At 40.4% G+C, this 23,198-nt stretch overlaps 5 protein-coding genes across 9 annotated transcripts; 1 reads left to right on the forward strand and 4 right to left on the reverse strand.

The window, feature by feature from the left end:
* Positions 1-310: 310 nt before the first annotated feature.
* LOC121863554 (cuticle protein AM1199-like) lies at positions 311-1,420 on the reverse strand. The gene is made up of 3 exons (XM_042362248.1): positions 1,315-1,420; positions 732-955; positions 311-621 (listed from the first exon to the last, which is right to left on the reverse strand). The coding sequence occupies exons 1-3, from the start codon at positions 1,321-1,323 to the stop codon at positions 405-407; spliced, it is 450 nt and encodes a 149-aa protein (XP_042218182.1). The 5' UTR covers positions 1,324-1,420; the 3' UTR covers positions 311-404.
* Positions 1,421-3,004: 1,584 nt separating this feature from the next.
* LOC121863563 (cuticle protein AMP1A-like) lies at positions 3,005-11,533 on the forward strand. Of its 3 annotated transcripts, none has more exons than XM_042362264.1 (3): positions 3,005-3,110; positions 3,444-3,667; positions 3,778-4,060. In XM_042362264.1, exons 1-3 carry the CDS (start codon positions 3,102-3,104, stop codon positions 3,992-3,994), a joined length of 450 nt encoding a protein of 149 aa, XP_042218198.1. In that variant the 5' UTR covers positions 3,005-3,101; the 3' UTR covers positions 3,995-4,060. The 3 variants fall into 3 exon arrangements, with proteins under 3 accessions (XP_042218198.1, XP_042218197.1, XP_042218195.1); XM_042362263.1 differs by lacking the exons at positions 3,444-3,667; positions 3,778-4,060 and adding exons at positions 10,834-11,060; positions 11,216-11,533 and having other exon boundaries at positions 3,087-3,110; XM_042362261.1 differs by lacking the exons at positions 3,005-3,110; positions 3,444-3,667; positions 3,778-4,060 and adding exons at positions 9,910-10,003; positions 10,834-11,060; positions 11,216-11,533.
* LOC121863556 (cuticle protein AMP1A-like) lies at positions 5,873-14,697 on the reverse strand. 3 transcript variants are annotated; one of them, XM_042362255.1, is made up of 3 exons: positions 14,621-14,652; positions 6,332-6,555; positions 5,873-6,176 (listed from the first exon to the last, which is right to left on the reverse strand). In XM_042362255.1, exons 1-3 carry the CDS (start codon positions 14,627-14,629, stop codon positions 5,960-5,962), a joined length of 450 nt encoding a protein of 149 aa, XP_042218189.1. In that variant the 5' UTR covers positions 14,630-14,652; the 3' UTR covers positions 5,873-5,959. The 3 variants fall into 3 exon arrangements, with proteins under 3 accessions (XP_042218189.1, XP_042218187.1, XP_042218188.1); XM_042362253.1 differs by lacking the exon at positions 14,621-14,652 and adding an exon at positions 6,836-6,987; XM_042362254.1 differs by lacking the exons at positions 5,873-6,176; positions 6,332-6,555 and adding exons at positions 13,688-14,056; positions 14,208-14,434 and having other exon boundaries at positions 14,621-14,697.
* A 2,178-nt stretch (positions 14,698-16,875) lies between these two features.
* Positions 16,876-18,142, reverse strand: LOC121863561 (cuticle protein AMP1A-like). Its single transcript, XM_042362259.1, has 3 exons — positions 18,039-18,142; positions 17,365-17,591; positions 16,876-17,209 (listed from the first exon to the last, which is right to left on the reverse strand). Exons 1-3 carry the CDS (start codon positions 18,045-18,047, stop codon positions 16,978-16,980), a joined length of 468 nt encoding a protein of 155 aa, XP_042218193.1. The 5' UTR covers positions 18,048-18,142; the 3' UTR covers positions 16,876-16,977.
* A 1,956-nt stretch (positions 18,143-20,098) lies between these two features.
* Positions 20,099-21,830, reverse strand: LOC121863562 (cuticle protein AMP1A-like). Its single transcript, XM_042362260.1, has 3 exons — positions 21,733-21,830; positions 21,027-21,253; positions 20,099-20,872 (listed from the first exon to the last, which is right to left on the reverse strand). The coding sequence occupies exons 1-3, from the start codon at positions 21,739-21,741 to the stop codon at positions 20,641-20,643; spliced, it is 468 nt and encodes a 155-aa protein (XP_042218194.1). The 5' UTR covers positions 21,742-21,830; the 3' UTR covers positions 20,099-20,640.
* Between the last annotated feature and the right edge of the window lie 1,368 nt (positions 21,831-23,198).

Here is a 23,198-nt window from a genome sequence, read left to right on the forward strand (position 1 = left end):
ACTCTGCATGAACTTCTCATAAAATAAATAATACAAATCTTAGAGCTGTTAAGTTACTTCCTATAACATTATTTTCAACAGGTTTTCACAGATGGTGCTAAAATGTAATCACAGAAACGCGAGACTTATCGTTGCACATAGTAACCTAATTTCGGTAAAACTCCTAAAGATACCTGTACCAACACGTGTAAGCGACTTGGATATTACAGCGAAGACTTTCACATATGTAATAATAATAATAATAATAGTAATATCATAACAAAATTTATGAAATACAGGTAATAATATTTATGGGAAGAAAAATTAGTCAAACATTTAAGAATTATTTATTATTTATTTATTTCAGAATAAATAGATTAATTACATATGAACACTACACAAGTCATTCTTAGAAGCCAGAGTTCTTAAGGGGCGCCGTAGGTGAAGGAAGGAGCCTCAACGGACTCGTCAGAGCCGCGGGCAGCGTCTTCTGCAGCAGCGAAGGCGATCTGGTCCAGCACGAACTGAGGGATTGGGTGGGGGAACTCGGGAGCCACTGGCAGCAGGTCAGACTGGGGCTGGTAGCCGTTCTCGTCGGCGACGAACTTCACGTAAACTGGGGTGCCGTCAGGAGCAGTGTAGCTGTGATACATATAGGAATTATATTAAATAGAACTTATTCTTCATTTTCATACATTCATTGAATATCTCAGACACTCAGTCTTCCTTGATCACATTATAGATATACTCACGAATAGCTTCCAGACTTCACTATGGCGCCATCAGGACCGTCAGGAGAGCCAGCCTGGGACAGGACGATACCGTCGCCAGTCTCCACGTCGACGCTGTACCTGCCGTCGTCCTCGTGAACACGGACGTCCTTCAGGATGGCCACATGCTCTGCACTCTCTTCGGAATGAGCGTAGTCAGGCTTGGGTGCGGCGACAGCCACAGCGGCCAGGGCGGCGAGGATCACCTTGGCACAAGCATCATAAAGGTAAGTAATGGCTATGACTGCCTCTGTGAGCATCTGTTTATTTTGCAAATCATTATTCTAAGCCTTTTCATACCTAAAAATTTTGCATGTCATGTGATGGAAATTATCCACACATATTTCACAGGCTAATTAATATATCTTGAGGTACTCTCCATATCAGTTAATCCCTGTTAATCGTCCCTACACATACGTCAGAAATTAAAAGATGCTGATAATACTGTATTCCAATTTTCAATACACCCCGAATTGTCCCAGAGTTTATTTTATATATTTAACTCTTTACGAATATCAGACTAATAAGATTTATAGGACACTGTTGAAGAAGCTCCATCACTTACAAACTTCATGGTGAGTGTGCTTGATGAAACTGATGCTGAACTCCGTGTTGCCCAGTCTTTTATAGCGGCAGTGTAGCAATGTCCTCCTGTGAGTGTGGCTGGGGCAGGTTTTATCACCAGCAAACATGTCCCTGACATTTGTTTATCAATCAGATTGACCAAATACATTAATCAGTATTGCCTCGTCAATGACTTTTAATACTCTCATTGTGCGAGTATAGAGGCCTGAGGTATAAATTTGTTCTCTTATTGATGTTTGGGAAATTATCAGTCTGCTTCTAATGTTAAGAAAAATTCTCCCCCTCCTTCACTGAACTGGTTTGTTTATAATGATCAACTTCGGGTTTAGCTCTCCATCTCCTGCCAGTCTTCTGCTGTGATCCGTATGTGGCCTCTGACGACCTACTCCTTATTTTATAGACCTTTAACTGTGTCGCACAAGATTCCCTTCTCAACATCTAATCTATTTCCGTGCTATAGTTTCCGCCCATTTCAATAATACTTCGTACTTGAAGCAGTGATTTTATCCTATTCATGTCGTGGTTTTATGTGTACACCTACCTTACATCTTTCTATGTTTCTTTAAGTATTTTAGGATTGCTGTACGAGTATCGTGTCCATTATTCACCGCTGGTTGTAGATAACGCAAACACATCCCAAACATAGTGGTTCCCCGCAATCAGTAACGAAGGTTTTTTATAGAGTATTTCAAATAATTTGTTGATTTTGCAAAATTGATTTTCGTGATATAATGTTCGTAGGTGCGCGCGCGTGTTTTTACGCTACATTAGTGATGTTCGCCGATTAAGCTTTAAAAAGTCGACTTGACATTTTTACCATGTAAGGATAACTTTATATTTTGATTGCCACAACTCGATGGGAATTTATTCGTATGTGATAAGTCTTGGCCTGCTTAATTTAAAGCCTTTGATTACCATCATAAAGTAACCAAATTATACCTAGGTTAGGTTAGGTTAGGTTCGGTCCATTATGTAGTTATTTATATGTATTTTGATTATATGCTCACTTTTTTTAACAGAATTGCACAATCATGGAAAGATGAATCATTAATTTGAATAATTACCATAAGGTAAATAATGTTCTTAGTTTCTCGGCCAGTTTTAGCAGCAATGTTGGAGAATGGAAGTGTGAAAGGCCACAATTATTGATTACAAACTCGAAACGTTTGGAGGTTACTTGAGACTGTGTGTGTGTGTGACAAGAGCAGCAGATCGACACTTGATAAAGAGATCCCCTACCGGTTAACACGATACAACTCAACGATGCAAAACGAAATCCATCATAAGTCGATTAAATTAGGAAGTTAGGGCACTGGAGGGGAATGAATGATCAAAGCGGAAGATCGTTCAGAAAGCTAGGAAGGTGTCGGAACTGATTTATTAAGTCTAGGCTGATAAAGCAAAAGTCAAGAGAGAGAGAATAGGGAAAGGAGAGAGAAAGGAAAACTCAAAGAAACAAAACTAATGAGGGTAAGGGAAAAATTTTCTCAGTGAAAAACAAATCCGAAATCTCTTGTAAATTTTCTTGGTATCCATCTGACTATCTGCATAAAACAGTAAAAAATGAAATGACTTCAAAAACAATAACTATCCAATAATGATTAAAACTTGGGTGTAACCTGATTAATTAGCAAATGTCAACGACGTGTTAACTGTGAGTGGAACCTGCCTCAGGTACAGCGCCACCAGGTGGACACTGCTACACCCCCGCTATAAAAGACTGAGAGACAGGCATTTGAGCACCAGAATCTCTCAAACACACTCACTATGAAGTTCGTAAGTGTTGTGAATAATTTAGTGATTCATACAATATGCATTTGTTGTCTATATATATATATATATATATATATATATATATATATATATATCTCAGCATGAAGTCCTTGTTCATTGCAGTTGTCTATATCTAACCGGACGAGCACACAAAAAGCTATAAGCTGACAAGAGATTTAACTCAAAATATATCAACTAGCCAATGAAAGTGCATAGATATTCTAATTCTCGTATAAGACAAGACACTGTTAATTGTGGACCCATGATAGCTGTATATGGTGAGGCTCACAGAACTCTCCTGTAACTACCACTTACCTTTATGATGCTTGTGCCAAGGTGATCCTCGCCGCCCTGGCCACTGTGGCTGTCGCAGCACCCAAACCTGACTACGCTCGTTCCAAAGAGAGTGTAGAACAGGTGGCCATCCTCAGGGACGACCGTGTTCACGAGGACGACGGCAAGTACAGCGTCGACGTGGAGACTGGCGACGGTATCGTCCTGTCCCAGGCTGGCTCTCCTGACGGTCCTGATGGCGCCATAGTGAAGTCTGGAAGCTATTCGTGAGTATATCTATAATGTGATCAAGGAAGACTGAGTGTCTGAGATATTCAATGAATGTATGAAAATGAAGAATAATTTCTATCTAATATAATTCCTAAATGTATCACAGCTACACTGCCCCTGACGGCACCCCAGTTTACGTGAAGTACGTCGCTGACGAGAACGGCTACCAGCCCCAGTCTGACCTGCTGCCAGTGGCTCCCGAGTTCCCCCACCCAATCCCTCAGTTCGTGCTGGACCAGATCGCCTTCGCTGCTGCAGAAGACGCTGCCCGCGGCTCTGATGAGTCCGTTGAGGCTCCTTCCTTCACCTACGGCGCCCCTTAAGAACTTGTGTAGTGTTCATATGTAAATTAATCTATTTATTTTGAAATAAATCTTGTATATATGCAACGTGAATATTTTAATAGCATTACATCCCCTAGTTTTTTCAGTATAATATTATTGTTGTTATTATCATTATCATCAATAATTAAATGTTTACTGTAATGTGAAAGGTGTTTGTACGTTACACTCCGGAGTAGCGGCAGAAAAGATGACCAGGTTACACCAGCGTGTTGACCAGTTAGTGATACAGGGGGTTCTATCTCTTGTATTGCTAACTGTTGATGAACTAGTAAAATAGCTATCCTTTTTACACGTTAAATAAAAACCTTAGTTATTGAAGCACGGTAATAACAATGGAGCATCAACAACTCTTAACCAAAAGTATTGAAACAAGGTGTAAGTCGCGTTGTATTTGTTTGACTGGTTTAAATTCACATTGGTATATTCAAATTCTGCTTGTTATACCCAGATCAGAACTTCTATAGCATGTTATGTTAATTAATAGTTAATAGTATAGTTTTTAGCACACCATAAGCTTAAGAAACCCATTTAACTGGAGTATTATCTGTTCACTGAATCCCGCAAGATTTCTGGTTTCAACTATTTATCTGAAAATCTGATATCCAGTCGAGCATTAAAGTGTTCTATCACCCCCTTATGATCTGGCCTACCTGCTACATATTCAATACTTTGTTTCATATTTCATTTTACTCGGTTTTTATTCTAACTATACTTGAGGTTTATCCCTGAGGAAGGACACCTGTGTCTCCCCTTCTGTTGCACCTGTCCCTGCCCCGCCCACTGTTGCATCTGCTCCTGCTCCACCCACTGCTACACCTGTCCTTCCCCTTCTGCTGCCTGCAACTGTTCCTGCCCCGCCCACTACTGTTGGTGAATGATTTGGTTTGCCAGTTAGGATTGCCATTTATAGAGCTGGTGATGTAGGTGAAAGTGTTTAAACTCTGCGTCTAAATGTTGTTCATTGTACTGATGAAGTAGAAGACAACGTGAATTTTGTTTATATAACATTCGCGTTTCAGTTACAAAATTGTCATCTTTAAACAGTTTCATTCGCTCTACTGAACTTGTCTTTCAGTAAATCGTCACCTTATTGTGGTTGTCGAAGATTTTGTTTTGTATCGTGTCCACATTAGTCACAGACGATCAACACCTCTAAATCTCCCAGTAACTCTATCAGTGACTGGTTATATATTCCTAAAGCTTTAGAGTCGTCTGTCCTACTTGGCCTCATCCTAACAACCCGCGCAAAAAATGATTAAGACGTGAATTCCAATATTTTACTGGTGTCAAAATTGATGTAAATAGCTAATTAGATATTTTTTCCGGTCATTAATTTCTTTATCACTGGATGACAGTGTCCACAAGGGCTTCATGTGAGATCCTCGGTGGTTAGTCGACACATATTCGATATTTATGTTTATGTTGTTAATTTTTAGGGTCAGAGATCGCACGAAAACCAATTTATATATATTTTGAAGAACATTGAAGTGAGTTTTGAGTTACCACGCTTCATGGCAACTGTATTAAACTGACTTAATTCGACTTTTTGGGTTTTGCTTTTCGCTTACATCAAAGATTATCATATAACCAAATTATGGCGATGAAACCCAGATTAGTTTTACTCGAGGCGCATATTTATATTACATTCTCGGGGAAAATTATAGATAATTATACTCCGTACAGAGAACTCCGCACGGTACTGTGCTTATTACTCGACACATAAAATCTAACTTTCAACTTCTATTATGATGAATCCGGTTATATTTGTCAGCTCCTTTGACAACACTCAGGTAACACTCACACACTAAGACGATGTACTGTATAGGTAGTACTAGTGACGACAATAATACCATTACATTTACAGTTCTATGATAAATTTATTTCAAAATAAATACAATAAATACGTTTGAAGATCACAAAAGCCATTATTAGAAGCCAAAGTTCTTAAGGGGCACTGTAGGTGCGGTAAGGACCTTCAGCAGACTCATCAGAGCCGCGGGCAGCGTCTTCTGCAGCAGCGAAGGCGATCTGGTCCAGCACGAACTGAGGGATTGGGTGGGGGAAGGCGGGAGCCACTGGCAGCAGGTCAGACTGGGGCTGGTAGCCGTTCTCGTCGGCGACGAACGTCACATGAACTGGGGTGCCGTCAGGAGCGGTGTAGCTGTAATACAGTTAAAGAGTTCATTAAATATAAACAACTCTTCAGTCTCATACATGTTTTAACTACTGTAACAACAAACAATTATTAAACAGACTATGATGAAATTACTTAGTGTTGTTTTATCACACAACAAAAATTATTAAAAAACTACTCACGAATAACTTCCAGACTTCACCACGGCGCCATCAGGACCGTCAGGAGAGCCAGACTGGGATAGGACGATGTCGTTGCCAGTCTCTATGTCGAAGTTGTAGCTGCCATCGTCCTCGTGAACACGGACGTCCTTCAGGATGGGCACATGCTCTACACTCTCGTGGGACTGAGCGTAGTCAGGCTTGGGTGCGGCGACAGCCACAGCGGCGAGGGCGGCGAGGATCACCTTGGCACAAGCATCATAAAGGTAAGTAATGGCTATGGTACTGCCTCGGTGAGCATCAATATAGACTTACATTATTGCATTCAAACCTATTCCTTGTTAACGCTCGCCTTTAAGAATGATGATTTAAACTCATTGTCATATATTTGTAATGCTCGTATTAGGTAGCTAATTAATAATATACCTAAAATCAAATATTTAACTGGGGTGTTAGATATTCAGATACTCGTTTTAGCCACGATTATTTGTCTTACGAAACACCTCTCTGCACTGCAACACTTACGAACTTCATGGTGAGTGTGTCAGGGAGGTACTGATGTAGAGACGTTGTCGCCCCGGCTTTTATAGTGTGGGTGTCGACAGCAGGTTCCTCCAGGCGCCCTCTGTAGCCGTAAACTTGTCCTTCACCTTCACCACCTTCCATTCACCTTGCTCTGGTTCCTGACGTATGATAAATTAGTGCATATCTTTGTATAAATAATCTTCATATACATAATGAAATCGTTGCAGACTTACAGTAAACACTTATCCAATGAGAGCATTTGCCATTCGACCTAACTAGATAACTGCCCTTGTATTTACACCCAGTAGTGTGTGTGTGTGTGTGTGTGTGTGTGTATTTTACTGCATGATGATGGTGAACAGATAAATCAGTTAGTCCAACTTTATTTATTGCTAATTGTTTCACATAGACATAAATTATAGTCATCTGTAATCTTGCCACCAAACAAATGTCTGTATGTCTTTGATATATCTGTCTTAATTTTTGTTTACTTGTCTCTTTTTTTCTGTACTTATGTCTGTCTGTTTCTCCCATTCTTTCTTTTCTCTCGCACGTGGACTCATAAAATATAACACTGTACCTGGTCGATATCTCCCAGGTCAGGTACAGTACACAGTAACCTGTTCCCGCTGACCGACATTCCTCACCCTTGTTTTTAACCTGTAAGAGACATTAACATTGGTCTCAGTGTCAATATTGCTTTCTGATTTTCCTACAGTAACGACAAACTCTCTTTATTTACTGTTCCCTCATATACGCACACAGTGTCTGAACTTGTGTACGTGTGTGTGTGTGTGTGTGTACGAGCGTGATACATTTTATATAACTGGAGTAGGTAGTAGCTGGCATAAAATCACTAAACTGTGTCATCTACCGGTCAGCCCACTTGACTTATCGTGTTTAATAAGTGTGCACGTTGGTGACTGAGGGGGTAGGCGAGGAGCTGAGATACGAAATTAATCCTTGTCCTTCTCCTTCTTCTCTCTCTCCTTTACTTCATCTCCTCTTTCTCCTCCTCGCCTCCTTATTTTCATCATTTTCCTCCTCCTCCTTCTCTCCCGTCTCCTCTTTCTCCCCTCTTTGCCCTTTTCTATTCTCCTCTGACTTCTCCTCCCAGCTGATTATCCCAAGAATGTGTTAATAGGTATATGTGATGAAGACTAACAGTACGAGCTGAACGAAGTGAAACTGTATCACTCACAGTGTCGACGCCGGGTACATTATACTAAGGCAAACTAAAAAGAACAGGGTCTCAGAAACTGGACTTTTATGTTTCAAGTGGCCAGAGGGCGCGGTCTGTCTTACTTATAGACATATCTAGACCATCAACGTTATGTTTGTATGTAAGTAATATTTCCTCGAAAGATACAACAAGGAATGTTAAGTTTACTACATATGGGTTGACTGATAGAGAAAACACTGTAACTGAGAGATCAAGGAGATTATTCCCTCAAAGTTCTTCCCGTAGATATTCAAAGAAATTTGTAAGGGAGTCATTTGGGATGGACAGCCTCATACAGTAATGGTGCCTCCTGTGACAAGTTTATGTACAAAATGTATGCAGTCAAGAATCAAAGAACTGAACGAGGTAAATGTAATGATGATAACGAAATAGCTATTACCATTATTACTATTATTTACTTTTGGGGGGTTCACTAGTGCCGGTATAAAGAGTCTAACACAAATAATCATTAACTGTACAGTACTTATTATACCCGGTTGGTGTTGGATAAAAAAAATCGTCACGTGCAAAGAAAACATTTTAAATGGACCTGAACTCCTTTAGAAATCGATTTACATATTCAAACACAACACGCCATAAGAGGGAAGAGGGAAGATGCCATACTTGCATTCACTTATGTATTTAAAACACAACGATTTAGTGCAAATATGACACAGGAACACCAGACTATGTTCAGAGATAGAAATATATACAGTGGCATAGTATCTTAACACAGGAAGAAAGCAAAAGGTTTACTCTCAAACTACTAACTATCTGACGGAAAAATAAACTCAAGAAATTTTACAGCATTTAGTGGCGAGACAATGATCAAAACAATGGTTGGTAAAAGTTTGCGTATAGAATTATATTAGCTACCCATCTGCTTAACCTTGAGAGTTAATACTACACTCAGCAATGTTTGATAAAAAAAATGAATATATTTTACTAGATTAAGAAAATAAGAACAAAGGTGACGGTCACACGCATTAATCATCACCATGAGTTCAGTAATCTCTACCTGAATGTTATGAGGTGAGACGCCCACTGTGAACTTACATCGCCGGTCAGTGTTAGTGTTCATCAGAGTATCCTCTCTCTCTCTCTCTCTCTCTCTCTCTCTCTCTCTCTCTCTCTCTCTCAGCAGTATCTAACACACACTGTAGGGTCATGTAGCTATGTTTCATCCCTTGCGGTTCAGTCCTCCATGTGACTGATAAAAACATACACTGGAGTATCCTAGTCAACTCTCCTCAGAATTAGGGAAAGTAACAGACGACTGGCCCTACTGAGTGAAGTAACAGACTAGCCCTACTGAGTGAAGTAACAGACGACTGGCCCTACTGAGTGAAGTAACAGACGACTGGCCCTACTGAGTGAAGTAACAGACAGACTAGCCCTACTGAGTGAAGTAACAGACTAGCCCTACTGAGTGAAGTAACAGACTAGCCCTACTGTTACTGAGTGAAGTAACAGACGACTGGCCCTACTGAGTGAAGTAACAGACTAGCCCTACTGAGTGAAGTAACAGACTAGCCCTACTGTTACTGAGTGAAGTAACAGACGACTGGTCCTACTGAGTGAAGTAACAGACTAGCCCTACTGTTACTGAGTGAAGTAACAGACTAGCCCTATTGTTATTGAGTGAAGTAACAATTTATGATAAGATAATGCCAGATCCTGTACGGTATACACCTCCCTATTAAAGATAAACTGTACCGTATTATAAACCCCACTTGATGTATATGAGCGTTAGGCCACGATACACCGGTAAGCAACACGGCGAGGTAGGTTAAGAGGGCCCAATAATGATCGTTGTTCTAGTACATCCATATTAGTTAATAAGTGTCAAGGACGTGTTTACCGCGGTTGCTACACTTCCATTATAAAAGAGAGGGTGAGGCGGACCAAGACACCAGTACTTGCCCAACACACCCACCATGAAGTTCGTAAGTGTTGATGTATAATTGTGTTTTACCTTATGACACCTGATCAGTTATACTTGATATAGGTGTCGTATGATAAAGATCCATTTCGAGATTATAAATAATAGTGTCTTGATATAGTTACTGAACGATAATTCATTTATCTGTCAGGTATAAACTTGTCTGGTATATTTTCTTCTATACCTAAGACTATCACTGTGTAAGTCACTTTCACTGGGGGGGGGTTTCTGTACAATATTATAACCTCCATCAGTTCAGACTATCCTGATTCTTCAGTACTTGACGAGGAGACGCTTCTGTGAATTGATTTGACAACGACACTTGCTTTATTTGATCGCTCCCCGCGTTTTTGTTTGTTAAGATAATATAACTCAAATGAATTATAAGTTAGATATTTTAAAGATCATTAGTTAGGCTAGAAATAGAGAAAAAATATATTGCATTATTTATCTAGTTCCAGTACAAAAATGTGGACAAAAGAGTAAGTTTTCGTCCAGTACTTCAGAATATTGTCACTTGTGGACTGTTCATATGCTGTGGACTATGACGTACAGTACGTGTTCAGTATGTTCATTTCTTTCTTACTGTCTTTGATGCCAAGCTGTCTTTAAAAGACAAAAAGATTGCCCGTAACTTTCCACAAACCACCGCTGCTCTTGGTCTATCTTTCCTGTTACTGTATCGGTATATTAATCCTGAAATTCTAACAACAAATTTGAATCATTGGTTGAAATGTATTGTCAGCAGATGTTGCTGCCATATATACTTCCTTTGTAGAATATGGAGAGCATGTCCATCTTTATTATTACTTATAGGAAATAATTATATTCTAGGTGATCCTCGCCGCCCTGGCCGCTGTGGCTGTCGCCGCACCCAAGCCTGACTACTCTCAGTCGTCCCATGAGAGTGTAGAGCATGTGCCCATCCTGAAGGACGTCCGTGTTCACGAGGACGACGGCAGCTACAACTTCGACATAGAGACTGGCAACGACATTGTCCTATCCCAGTCTGGCTCTCCTGACGGTCCTGATGGCGCCGTGGTGAAGTCTGGAAGTTATTCGTGAGTAGTTTTTTAATAATTTTTGTTGTGTGATAAAACAACACTAAGTAATTTCATCATAGTCTGTTTAATGATTGTTTGTTGTTACAGTAGTTAAAACATGTATGAGACTGAAGAGTTGTTTATATTTAATGAACTCTTTAACTGTATTACAGCTACACCGCTCCTGACGGCACCCCAGTTCATGTGACGTTCGTCGCCGACGAGAACGGCTACCAGCCCCAGTCTGACCTGCTGCCAGTGGCTCCCGCCTTCCCCCACCCAATCCCTCAGTTCGTGCTGGACCAGATCGCCTTCGCTGCTGCAGAAGACGCTGCCCGTGGCTCTGATGAGTCTGCTGAAGGTCCTTACCGCACCTACAGTGCCCCTTAGAGCTTATAAACCCGAACTGGCCTGCAGGAACTTCTGGTATATTTATTATATTTATTCTCAAATAAACATTGGTTACATAATCCATAAATATTTCGATGATTTATCTTTCCTCATTTCCCCACTCTTCCTAACCCAAAAAATATTTTGTTTTAAATTAATGTCCTCGTGCAAGTCATAGTTGTACGGTGAACAATCTGACAATAGCTGTTGCAGGTTGATCTGCGCCTCTGAGAATTCTTAGGGACCTTTAGTCTCATACGACATTATATGTAAACTGAGATTTTGGAAGTATGGAGGGAGGCGGGCTGAGTGGATGTAACACTCACCACCTGGCCAACGGTTCCTGACTCGAGTCCTGCTGCCGCCCTCTAGATGGGGCATCCTCAGTCAATACAGCTGCAGATTGGGCACCTGACTTTGCAGTGGGCAAAGTGAAAGGCTCTTTATATTCAGTAACTGCCACGCTGTTGAACACCATCACTTCCCCGACTCTTAAAGTTAAGTACTTATTCACACCTGGATAGACAAGGGGTGTTCCTGGGAGGAGGCGAAAGCTTTATCCTCCTCGGTCGCCTTACTGTGTCTTTCCTCTGTCTCCTAAAGTTCTCCGATTCGAACGATTATCTTCCTTGTGGATGCAGTCTCTCTTGTGATTAATTCTCTCGGTTTCAACTACTTAATCCGGCTTTTTCTTCTAAGGAGGTCGAGGTACCTTAAGTGGCATGTCTTCTTTTGGTCGGGTATAATAGTGTGTTCCAGGATACTTGTGGTGCTGAGCCTTAGGTGCACCGTGGCCTTGCCCTTCACTCGTACGCTGCCTCACCACTGATGACCGCCGCCGCTCTCTCTTGTGCTCTGTTTAGTAACGTACGAGTCATCTATGACTAAGGTATTTTAGTTCTGTGTGTATATGGTGTTTTGGGGTGCTTTGTACTTTGCTTTAATACAGTTTCTCTACGGCCAATAGTATCCTCTAGGAGTGGTACTGTTGGACAGAATTAATATTTTTAAATCTTTGTTATTAAGATAAAATAATAATTACTTTGCCAGTTTTCTAAATAAGTCTCTGAATGCTGTAAGGGAATATGAGGTCATGCCTACCAGTTGAAGTTTTATTTCGTTCGTTACCAAATATGAAGTTAATGTCAAAGTAAGACTAGATTATTATTTTTTTTATTTTTTTTTTATTTTTTTTGGTAAAGTGTCACACAACCAAGAGCAACACTAGTGTCAGTAATAAAACACTTTGTATGCCGAGGCTGACTTCACTTAGAGTACACAGATTACCGCCTCCCGAGTTTGAATGAAGCCACTACACCACCACCTCCTCAGACCCTCGAGTCCATATAGGGCAGTAAGGAGTACTAGTGTGGCAGCTCCCAAATCATATGGTTTGTGTCAGGGCTATTTTAACCAGTGGTAGTAAGTTGTCTGTATACTGGTAATTTTGATGTTTAATGTCCATGCTAAGAATATCCCTTTAGTACTGTGAAACCTCTAGTAAGTTCTTCACAAATATTAGTCAATTTCAAAATCGCTTCGAGTTTTGGGGGTATTTTTTTTTTTTTAGTTTTTGGGGAATACTTGAGTCTTAGGGTGAATATTTGAGTCTTGGATAAATATTTGAGGATTGAATAAATATTTATGCTTTGGGGTGAAATTATGACTTTTTGGATGAACTTTCTTAATCCTAAATTCTCTGGCTGAGTGCAAAAAGGGCCAATGACCAAAAAATGCCAATTTAGACTTTGGCCCATGAAACATTTCATGGGCCAAAGTCTAAATTGGCATTTTTTTTGGTCATTGGCCCTTTTTGCACTCAGCCAGAGATTTAAGGTTTAGGTTTTTTAATGAAAATTTGAGGAATAGTTAATACTGCCTCTGTCTCACTGTCTTGTAGGGGTGTTTACTGCCTCTGTCTCACTGTCTTGTAGGGGTGTTTACTGCCTCTGTCTCACTGTCTTGTAGGGGTGTTTGACAGAGAACATGACGTCGCTTTCCATACTACCTCCTCTTCTTTTATTTCAATTTTCAATTTTAGAGACTTGCTCTACTATCACGTTTAAGTTTCCATTAACTGTTTTATATATGTTTAATGTAAGGTATATAGAGAATAATAGTAAATGAAATCTCAAATAAAAATCTCACACGAGTATTTGGAAAGTTGGAGAAAATAGTGAAACTTGATAACAATAGAAACGACGAGGAAAAAAGTCACGAACTTTCATGGGGTAAATGAAGAAGGAAAAACTTCATTATTTGCATAAAATATATTCCATTTCCAAAATAAATAGAATAAATACAAGTACAGCTCCAGAGACACGAAAATAACATTATCATAGAAGATCAGAGTTCCTAGGGGGCGCCGTTTGAAGATCACACAAGCCATTATTAGAAGCCAAAGTTCTTAAGGGGCACTGTAGGTGCGGTAAGGACCTTCAGCAGACTCATCAGAGCCGCGGGCAGCGTCTTCTGCAGCAGCGAAGGCGATCTGGTCCAGCACGAACTGAGGGATTGGGTGGGGGAAGGCGGGAGCCACTGGCAGCACATCAGACTGGGGCTGGTAGCCGTTCTCGTCAGCTACGAACTTCACGACGATATGAGTGCCGTCAGGAGCAGTGTAGCTGTGATGCATTAAAAGAACTCATTAGAATAAATTACCCTCGCGTTCATACACTTCGGCTATATATCCTAAGCAACTAAATATTGAACAAAATGTAACAAAATAATCTTGTATGATCACAAAGTGAACTATGTAAAGAATAAAATACTCACGAATAGGAGCCAGCCTTCACCACAGAGCCATCTGGGCCGGTAGGAGTACCAGCCTGGGACAGGACAATGTCGTTGCCAGTCTCTATGTCGAAGTTGTAGCTGCCGTCGTCCTCGTGAACACGGACGTCCTTCAGGATGGGCACATGCTCTACACTCTCGTGGGACGACTGAGAGTAGTCAGGCTTGGGTGCGGCGACAGCCACAGCGGCGAGGGCGGCGAGGATCACCTGGAGAGTGTAAGAACAGTGTCATTAATTCTGATAAAACACACACACACTCACACACTCACACACACACTCACACGCAAACACTTTGTTCCACATCTATTCACTAACAATCAATTTACATCACAATTGTTTCTTTTCAAATAGTTGCATAATATAATTGTACTCCTACGGAGCTCCAAGACCTACGAGCTTCATGGTGAGTCTGCTTGATGATTTCTGGTACTTGACTCCACGCCGTCCCCCCTTATATATAGGTCGCTGTGGCTGTGTCCTTCTGGCCTGCCTCTCTCACTGCGGCCTGGACAAGTTCCACCAGCAGTAAACATGCCCTTGACATTCATATCTAATTACAGTTTCATGATCACTTTACCACAAATTTTTAGTCATCATGTTAAGAATACAGCCATGTCATTTTAACACAATCCTCAGCCACTTAGCGAACATAACTTGCTCACGGAGTACGACCCAACAACGGTAAAGATTGTTTCATGCCAGAAGATTGTGTAGAACGGAACAGTCCTTTTGACTTTAAGAATTCGTATTAGATTTGCCATATTGTCTCCTTACAACACACACTCCCAAAATCTTACAAAGGTGATGAAAGGTGAAGTCTACTGACCCGCTGGAACCGAGTGTTGTGCCTCAGGGAATAGTTAAGACTCTGATTTGATTTGACAGAACTCTGATATAGTAGTAGTAATAATAATAATAGTAGTAGTAACAGTATAAATAGTAGTAGTAATAGTAAAATTATTAACATTATTATTATTATTATTATTATTAGTATTATTATTATTATTATTATTATTATCATTATATTATTATTATTATTATTATTATTATTATTATTATTATTATTATTATTATTATTGTTATTGTTATTGTTATTATTATTATTATTATTATTATTATTATTATTATTATTATTATTATTATTATTATTATTATTATTATTATTATTATTATTATTATTATTATTATTATTATTATTATTATTATCATTATTATTATTATTATTATTATTATTATTATTATTGTTATTGTTATTGTTATTATTATTATTATTATTATTATTATTATTGTTATTGTTATTATTATTATTATTATTATTATTATTATTATTATTATTATTCTATCTCATCAAGAATTCCCTGGACACTTGACAATACCTGGCACATACAAGAGGGTTATATAAACGAGTATGTTCGATCCATAGTGGGTAAACTCTGCTTTCCCTTGTACTGTAGATAATTTCAGAATAACTTGGTAAATTCTCCTTATAACTCAGCTGTTTATAGCGCGTCACTCTGAACACTTCAAGACACATTAAGCGGAGACAACAAGTACTTATTTTTTAACCTTTTAATAAGTGTTTTCTCATATCGGGGGCGAGAGGAAAACGTCTTTTAAGCACACTTGATTATTTCTGGCCTGAACTGATTACTAATAATTAATTAACGCAGGACAAGTATAAAGGTGGTCGAGGCTGCGCTCCTACCCTGGCCGCCCGTAAAAGAGTTTAACAAACCTTCGGTGTCCACCAAACAACTCACAAGTCAGAAGGCTTGTGAGGTTTTTTGTGAATTTGACAAGAGTAGGAAACTCACACAGGTGCTGCGGCCTAGTGAATACAGCCTCGTTACCTGTCACAAAGGTCGCTTGTTCGCGCCCGTGAGGAACTCTCAGTTCACCCAGATGTGATTGGGTAGCTAACGTTACACTTGTAGAAGTGAAAGCGGTCGAGTGTAATGGCGGCTCACTGCCACCTAATATACCGTAAAATGACTTAATCTACAGTGTGCCAAGTCTGACTTGCCACTAATGGGCCGTCAGCACTGTGGGACCCACTTTCATTAAATTAAGAATACTCTTGATGTTACTGCATTCAAATGCTTTACCGACAATATATCATGAATACACTTCTTTGTTTTGATTATGGTATCACCTAGTGTCTTGAAGGGATGTCAGCCACCACATGCCCCAAATCCGGTATTTTACCCCCACTCTTGACTTTACTGAGGTCGACGTGGAAACTACCTGATACAAAAACACCAGATAGTTGACCTCCAGTGTATAACCACCATTGTTGCACCACAGTTTTGGATGAATGTTTTAGTGATCGTTGATAGAACGTTTACTGTACATCTGGCAGAGGATGAGTCACTCCAGCCACTACTACTGTTACTTCAGCCTCACTCACCGTTTGGCACAAGTCTTATTAAACGAAAGTGATAAAGATCTAATTATCTTATACTCAAAATTTATTCAATATACATAATTCATGTATGTTTTTTTTTCAATATTAATACAAGTGATTTGTGTGTTGTGGAAACTAAGGCTTTTGAAGGGTGTTAAATAGCACTGACAGGTAATGTGCAGCTGTGAACAACAACCAGTGAGGGAAAAATATTTACAAAATTTTAGGAGACAGAAAGAATTGCTTCATTGCTTGAAAAAAATATATTCCATTTCCAAAATAAATAGAATAAATACACGTCACATTCAAGAGCAGACAAAGTATCGTAGAAGAGCAGAGAGACTTCCTAGGGGGCGCCGTAGCTGAAGGAAGGACCGTCCTCAGAGGACTCAGCTGAGTGCTCGCCACGGCCACGGGCAGCGTCTTCCTCAGCAGCGAAGGCGATCTGGTCCAGCACGAACTGAGGGATTGGGTGGGGGAAGGCGGGAGCCACTGGCAGCAGGTCAGACTGGGGCTGGTAGCCGTTCTCGTCGGCGACGAACGTCACATGAACTGGGGTGCCGTCAGGAGCGGTGTAGCTGTAATACAGTTAAAGAGTTCATTAAATATAAACAACTCTTCAGTCTCATACATGTTTTAACTACTGTAACAACAAACAATTATTAAACAGACTATGATGAAATTACTTAGTGTTGTTTTATCACACAACAAAAATTATTAAAAAACTACTCACGAATAACTTCCAGACTTCACCACGGCGCCATCAGGACCGTCAGGAGAGCCAGACTGGGATAGGACGATGTCGTTGCCAGTCTCTATGTCGAAGTTGTAGCTGCCGTCGTCCTCGTGAACACGGACGTCCTTCAGGATGGGCACATGCTCTACACTCTCGTGGGACGACTGAGAGTAGTCAGGCTTGGGTGCGGCGACAGCCACAGCGGCCAGGGCGGCGAGGATCACCTGGTAAAGAAAATTAAATAATGTTTTATGACCTCAGTATTGAAGAAATCTACTGCCTTAAGCCTCCCATGGTCGCTTGATTGTCATCAACGTCACAATTTCTTTTGTTTATATGACAGTTGTGTTTTCTCAAAGGTCTTTCTTAACCCGTGGGATCCAACTGAGGATCCCTTGAGCTCCCTGTTGATATGTTCTTGTTGTAATATTGTCTTTCCACTGTTACTGTATAGTTCCTTTGCCCTAAAGTATCACAAAATATCTGGTTAACATTCCAGCTTACTGTTTCACTACCCATCTTAATAAAAACTATATATATATATATATAATAGTCACATGGCAAGAAACTATCAAGTTTCACATTGATTCACCGATATTCATCTTACACCGACACTCTGTCTGACAAAGTGTCGTTAACAACTGGCACAGCTTCACAGAGCCACCACTTACGAACTTCATGATGAGTGTGTTGGAGTGGTTCTGGTGCTTGAGTCAGCGGCGCTTTGACTTTTATAGCGGAGGTGTAGCAGCGTCTCCCAGGCGGCTCCTGTGACTCTGGTAAGTGCTGGTTCCACCCGTAAGAGACATGTCCTTCACCTTCCCATGTGACCAGTGGTTCTCAGCGACCTTGTCACTGATGTTCATGTTCATATTCCATTTATACTTTCACTATCAGTGCGACATTCCTGAGCTACTTTTTACAGTGCTCAGTTTGTTAATTTAACTGATAACTGTTTCCTATATCACTAGTTGATCCAATATCACTCATACTCAACAAAAGGGTTTATTTATGACTGAGTATCAAGACTCTATACATGTGTGGTAGTGATAATATGACACCGACACTCATCCTCACACTATCCTCGCGGCCATGTGTTTCATCCAGCTTATGACGTGTTTTTGTGAAAACTTTCAACACCATGAGTACAGTTGCTGCCGAAATTGCCTGAGTACATGGCAAGATCTGATATTTACAGTACTTGAGGGCCATATGTTGGATTAGTTCATAACTGGTGAACGCTGCATTTCATCATGATTTATGTCGAAAAAATATAAAGAACAAATAGTAGAGAAAAAATCTAAGCATGTTGATGTTAAAATCCGTCCTCCTTCCGGTAAGACTCTCCTGTAGTTGCCAAATATTGTCTAAAGTATCGTAGAAATTTTTTTGTACATAACTATAAACAACAATGTATCTTAAGTTGTTTGTCCTCTCTGCAATAATACATAACTACAGGTTAACTGAAGCTTGATAGAGTTACCTTCAATAGATACAGTCATCGATTAGCCTCTACAAGCAATTTACGTTTTTTGACAAATAAGGATAACTTTTTTTATTATTACAACTTAATGAAAATTATTTCGGATATGGTCAAATTAGATGCGTTTCATTTAAGACAAATTTTGCGTAAAGTAGGATAGGTGAATTAGTCAAGGTTAGGTAATATTATGTATGACTATTCATTTGTATGTATTGTGACATCTATGATATCTACATTACGTATATGGCCAGTTAGGCGTTTCCAAAAATATACATGTATGTGTGTGTGTGTGTGTGTGTGTGTGTGTGTGTGTGTGTGTGTGTGTGTGTGTGTGTGTGTGTCTGTGTGTGTGTGTGTGTGTGTGTGTGTGTGTGTGTGTGTGTGTGTGTGTGTGTGTGTGTGTGTGTGTGTGTGTGTGTGTCTGTGTGTGTGTGTGTGTGTGTGTGTGTTAATCGTCATTCTCATCAAAGCCTTGCTAAACTCTCCTGAAAATTGGCCGAAACACACACACACACACACACACACACACACATAAAACGACTAGCTGAATAAGTTGTCTAATAATTGTTAATCGGGTGCTAATGGTGGCACACAGACAGCCAATAGACGTGCAGACTTTTAATAACTATGCAGGTGTGTTAGTAAAAATAATGTACCAAGTGGGTGGAATATTTGACACAATCAACTGAGACTTTGGCAGATAGAGGTGAAGTTGTGACATGGGAGATGCACAAATAAGGTTCATTTTCACTATGTAGACAGATCTTACTTTATTTTTTTTCTTATCATTTCACTCAACACAGCCATGACAGAGTCTGGTAGCTTCGAAAAACATCTTCACTGTGACGTTCTGTGACCCACCACTGGATGACCGACCACTTGGAGGTTAATAACACACACTTTCTACCAACACAAGACCGGAGTCCATCGTCGTAAATCAGTGTGTGTGTGTGTGTGTGTGTGTGTGTGTGTGTGTGTGTGTGTAATTGTGTGTGTGTGTGTGTGTGTTAATCACATACTCCCGTGTAGGCATTGGTTTCTTATAACAAAATTCATGCCTTGTCATTAGGTTTTCTGGCCAGTACGAAGCTCTCAGGTGGAGGCGGTGCTGACCATTCAGGGCCAGGTGGGTGCCCATGGCTATAGTTTCTAGCTTTCACTACGTTAGAAAGAACTAACAAAACAGCCAACACTTCTAATTCCATTTCATAAATATTCTTTCTTTTAAAGGGGCAATAAAACTGTAGGTAAGAGGAATCAGTGTTTATGTAATTACTCTCTGATAATTGGGTAAAAATTATGAGATTTTCATAGTTCCACATAAGTGGTGACCCAGCTCATAAGTCTGACCCACTCCGCTCCACTTCATCAACATCTGTATCATTAGAAGATATCTCCTGTAGAAGCCAATACCGTAACAAAAACAACAATAGTGGAATGTGTTGTGATAAAGACTGAGGTGAGAGCAGAGGAGTAGGTGTGTAAATATGTTTATCACTAAGTTATATAATATATAACTTAGTGAGAAATATACTTTGAATCGCTACTGGTGTCATTTATCAACTGCTGTACTTGTACTTCATATAAAAAAGTCACTAATGCACATTACATGGAATATTAAAGTGTAACAATGAATGGCAAAATGAAGTTGTGAAACTCCGTGAGAATTGGGGAAAGAGAAAGGAAATCCATTTTTTTTGTTAAAAATAATATATTCTATTACCAAAATAAATAGAATAAATACATAAGAACTTCATGAACGGGATATTAGCATCCAAAAACTGAAGCTCCTAGGGGGCGCCGTAGCTGAAGGATGGACCATCCTCAGAGGACTCAGCGGACAGCTCACCACGGGCACGGGCAGCGTCCTCTGCAGCAGCGAAGGCGATCTGGTCCAGCACGAACTGAGGGATTGGGTGGGGGAAGGCGGGAGCCACTGGCAGCAGGTCAGACTGGGGCTGGTAGCCGTTCTCGTCGGCGACGAACTTCACATGAACTGGGGTGCCGTCAGGAGCGGTGTAGCTGTAATACAGTTAAAGAAGGTGAGTTAAAGATAAACAACTCCTCGGTCTTATACATGTATCCTACGTATTAACAACTACTATATCCAACATTATATAATTGCTTAGTCTATTTTGATCACTCATGTACAAGTCAGTAAAATCAAATTACTCACGAATAGGAGCCAGCCTTCACCACAGATCCATCGGGACCGGTAGGAGTACCAGCCTGGGACAGGACGATGCCGTTGCCAGTCTCCAAGTCGAAGTTGTAGCTGCCATCTTCCTCGTGAACACGGACGTCCTTCAGGATGGGTATTACCTCGACACTCTCATGGGACGACTGAGCGTAATCAGGCTTGGGTGCGGCGACAGCCACAGCGGCGAGGGCGGCGAGGATCACCTGGAGCGTACAAAAAATTATGTTATTGAGAACACATACAAGTAAGTAAAATGCAGCGTCTCTCGTGGAGGGAGCCTGCCTAGTAGTCTACCTAATATTGAGAGGCATTAGGCCTACACCACCACTGAGGAATAAGCCTTCAGTACACAAGGAGGAAGAGTATATCTGACACCGCAATTGACCACCTTTATTTCCTCAACTATAAAGTTAGGTGTCCATTCACAGCTGGGTGGACTGGGAGTGTTCTGGGCGTAACCCAGCGACTTTTAGGAGAGGAGGCTGGTGTTATATGCTCTCAGGCGTCATAATCCCAGAGGATACCTTATGCATGAATGTAATTGTCCAACTTCAAAGATTACTGCCAATCACTTTCATAACGCCATCGGGACCAATACTCTAGATTTGATTAACGGTGATTAATATACAACCTTTCATCTATTGTGTTGTGTGGACAACGTACACTATACACCAACACTTACGAACTTCATGGTGAGTGTGTTTGACAGGGTCTGGTGTTGAAGTCCACTTCGCTCTGGCTTTTATAGTGGTGTCCTCCGGACTGAGACTGGAACGGGGTCAGATTCCACCCGCATTAAACATATCCTTGACCTTCACTCCGACAACTGCTCTGCTCCTACTCACCTTTAATATGGGATTTGGTACGCTGGTCATGTTCAGCTTCGCGGTAAAGTGGCGTCAGTTACTTTTACTCCTAAATCATTGTGAACTCAATTCTAAGCGTTAAATATGATAATTCATACTTACCGGTTCCTTCATTGTGTTTGTTTTACATCATGTTAGTTTGGTAGGTGCGAGCGGTATCCAGGCATGGTGCTGGTATAGTCGCTAGTGGGGACAGAGCACTTCTTACATATATTGTGTTCACGTAAAAGAAAATAAAGATTCATATAAAAATGTACTTTCTAGTTATTAATTCCACGCAAAATATTCTTTAGGATATTCGAAATATTGTGAAATGTTGATTACCTCCATAATTACTGAAGTGTAACAAACTTGGATAAACTTCAAATATAAATGATAATTACTGTATTAAGTAATTACACGTACAGTATTCCTTCAGAGAGCTAATCACGCTTGTTACCGTCAAGTGTTTTCTCTGGTGTTTCTGAGGAATCCTTCAGTACAATTAGCCTGGGTGTTCATCAGGTCCAACGTTGTAGTATTATGCTGCAGTTACACGTGTTCACTTGGTGTAGTGTGTCCAGCAAACGTCAACAAGAATAAAGGTGGCCCTTGACTGGCCTCCACGAGATAAGAACAACATCCTACTAACAGCTGCGCATACTTGGATAGCTGAAAAAGAAGGAATTTGGCAGCCATTAACCGGGAGGGGGGCAGGAGAGAAGATTATAGAAGCAAACGGGAAGACCTTCATCTAACGGTACATAAATGATACAGGTTCATAATATGTATAGCCATGACACAGCCTGGGGAGTTTAGTACAGTGGCGAGGGAGATAATTCATTTGGGAATTCTGTTGTATCTTAATTACTGTATTCGACTATCAAATACTTACTATGTGTTTTATTTTCAAGTATTTGTTATTATAATACAATAATTAAGATACAACACAACTCCCAAACGAGTTATCTCCCTCGCCACTGTACTAAACCCCCAGGCTGTGCCATGGCTATGAATGGGTATCCTTTGGTTAACTCGGCAGTGTGGACGAGCGAGTGAGCAGGACATTCATGTATAGAAAAATACTCTATCTGATTTTTTCTTTAAGGTAACGAAATGAAACAGCACAGAAATAGGACGTAAGAGGCACAATTGAAGAGAAGTGGTGAGCGTAACCCGCCCTGTACATCACAGTGGGAGGTGGCTGGCCCCGGTACTTGATTGCGGAAGACTTCCTGCCCTTTCTCCGAGTTAACTAACGCTCACGTACTTAGGAATGTTACCCTCTCCTGCTACAGCTAAG

Source organism: Homarus americanus, unplaced genomic scaffold (genome assembly GCF_018991925.1).
Source record: "Homarus americanus isolate GMGI-L3 unplaced genomic scaffold, GMGI_Hamer_2.0 scaffold41366, whole genome shotgun sequence".
NCBI lineage: Eukaryota > Metazoa > Arthropoda > Malacostraca > Decapoda > Nephropidae > Homarus > Homarus americanus.

Bases quoted from the DNA above. Each gene is read 5' to 3' on its own strand.
- LOC121863554 (XM_042362248.1), bottom strand. The intron at 622-731 runs GTGAGTATATCT...TATGTATCACAG, and splicing joins GTGAAGTCTGGAAGCTATTC to CTACACTGCTCCTGACGGCA.
- LOC121863563 (XM_042362263.1), top strand. The intron at 11,061-11,215 runs GTGAGTAGTTTT...ACTGTATTACAG, and splicing joins GTGAAGTCTGGAAGTTATTC to CTACACCGCTCCTGACGGCA.
- LOC121863556 (XM_042362253.1), bottom strand. From the start codon at position 6,976: ATGGAAGGTGGTGAAGGTGAAGGACAAGTTTACGGCTACAGAGGGCGC. The intron at 6,556-6,835 runs GTAAGTGTTGCA...GCTTGTGCCAAG, and splicing joins ACACACTCACCATGAAGTTC to GTGATCCTCGCCGCCCTCGC. The intron at 6,177-6,331 runs GTGAGTAGTTTT...ACTGTATTACAG, and splicing joins GTGAAGTCTGGAAGTTATTC to CTACACCGCTCCTGACGGCA.
- LOC121863561 (XM_042362259.1), bottom strand. The intron at 17,210-17,364 runs GTGAGTAGTTTT...ACTGTATTACAG, and splicing joins GTGAAGTCTGGAAGTTATTC to CTACACCGCTCCTGACGGCA.
- LOC121863562 (XM_042362260.1), bottom strand. The intron at 20,873-21,026 runs GTGAGTAATTTG...ACTGTATTACAG, and splicing joins GTGAAGGCTGGCTCCTATTC to CTACACCGCTCCTGACGGCA.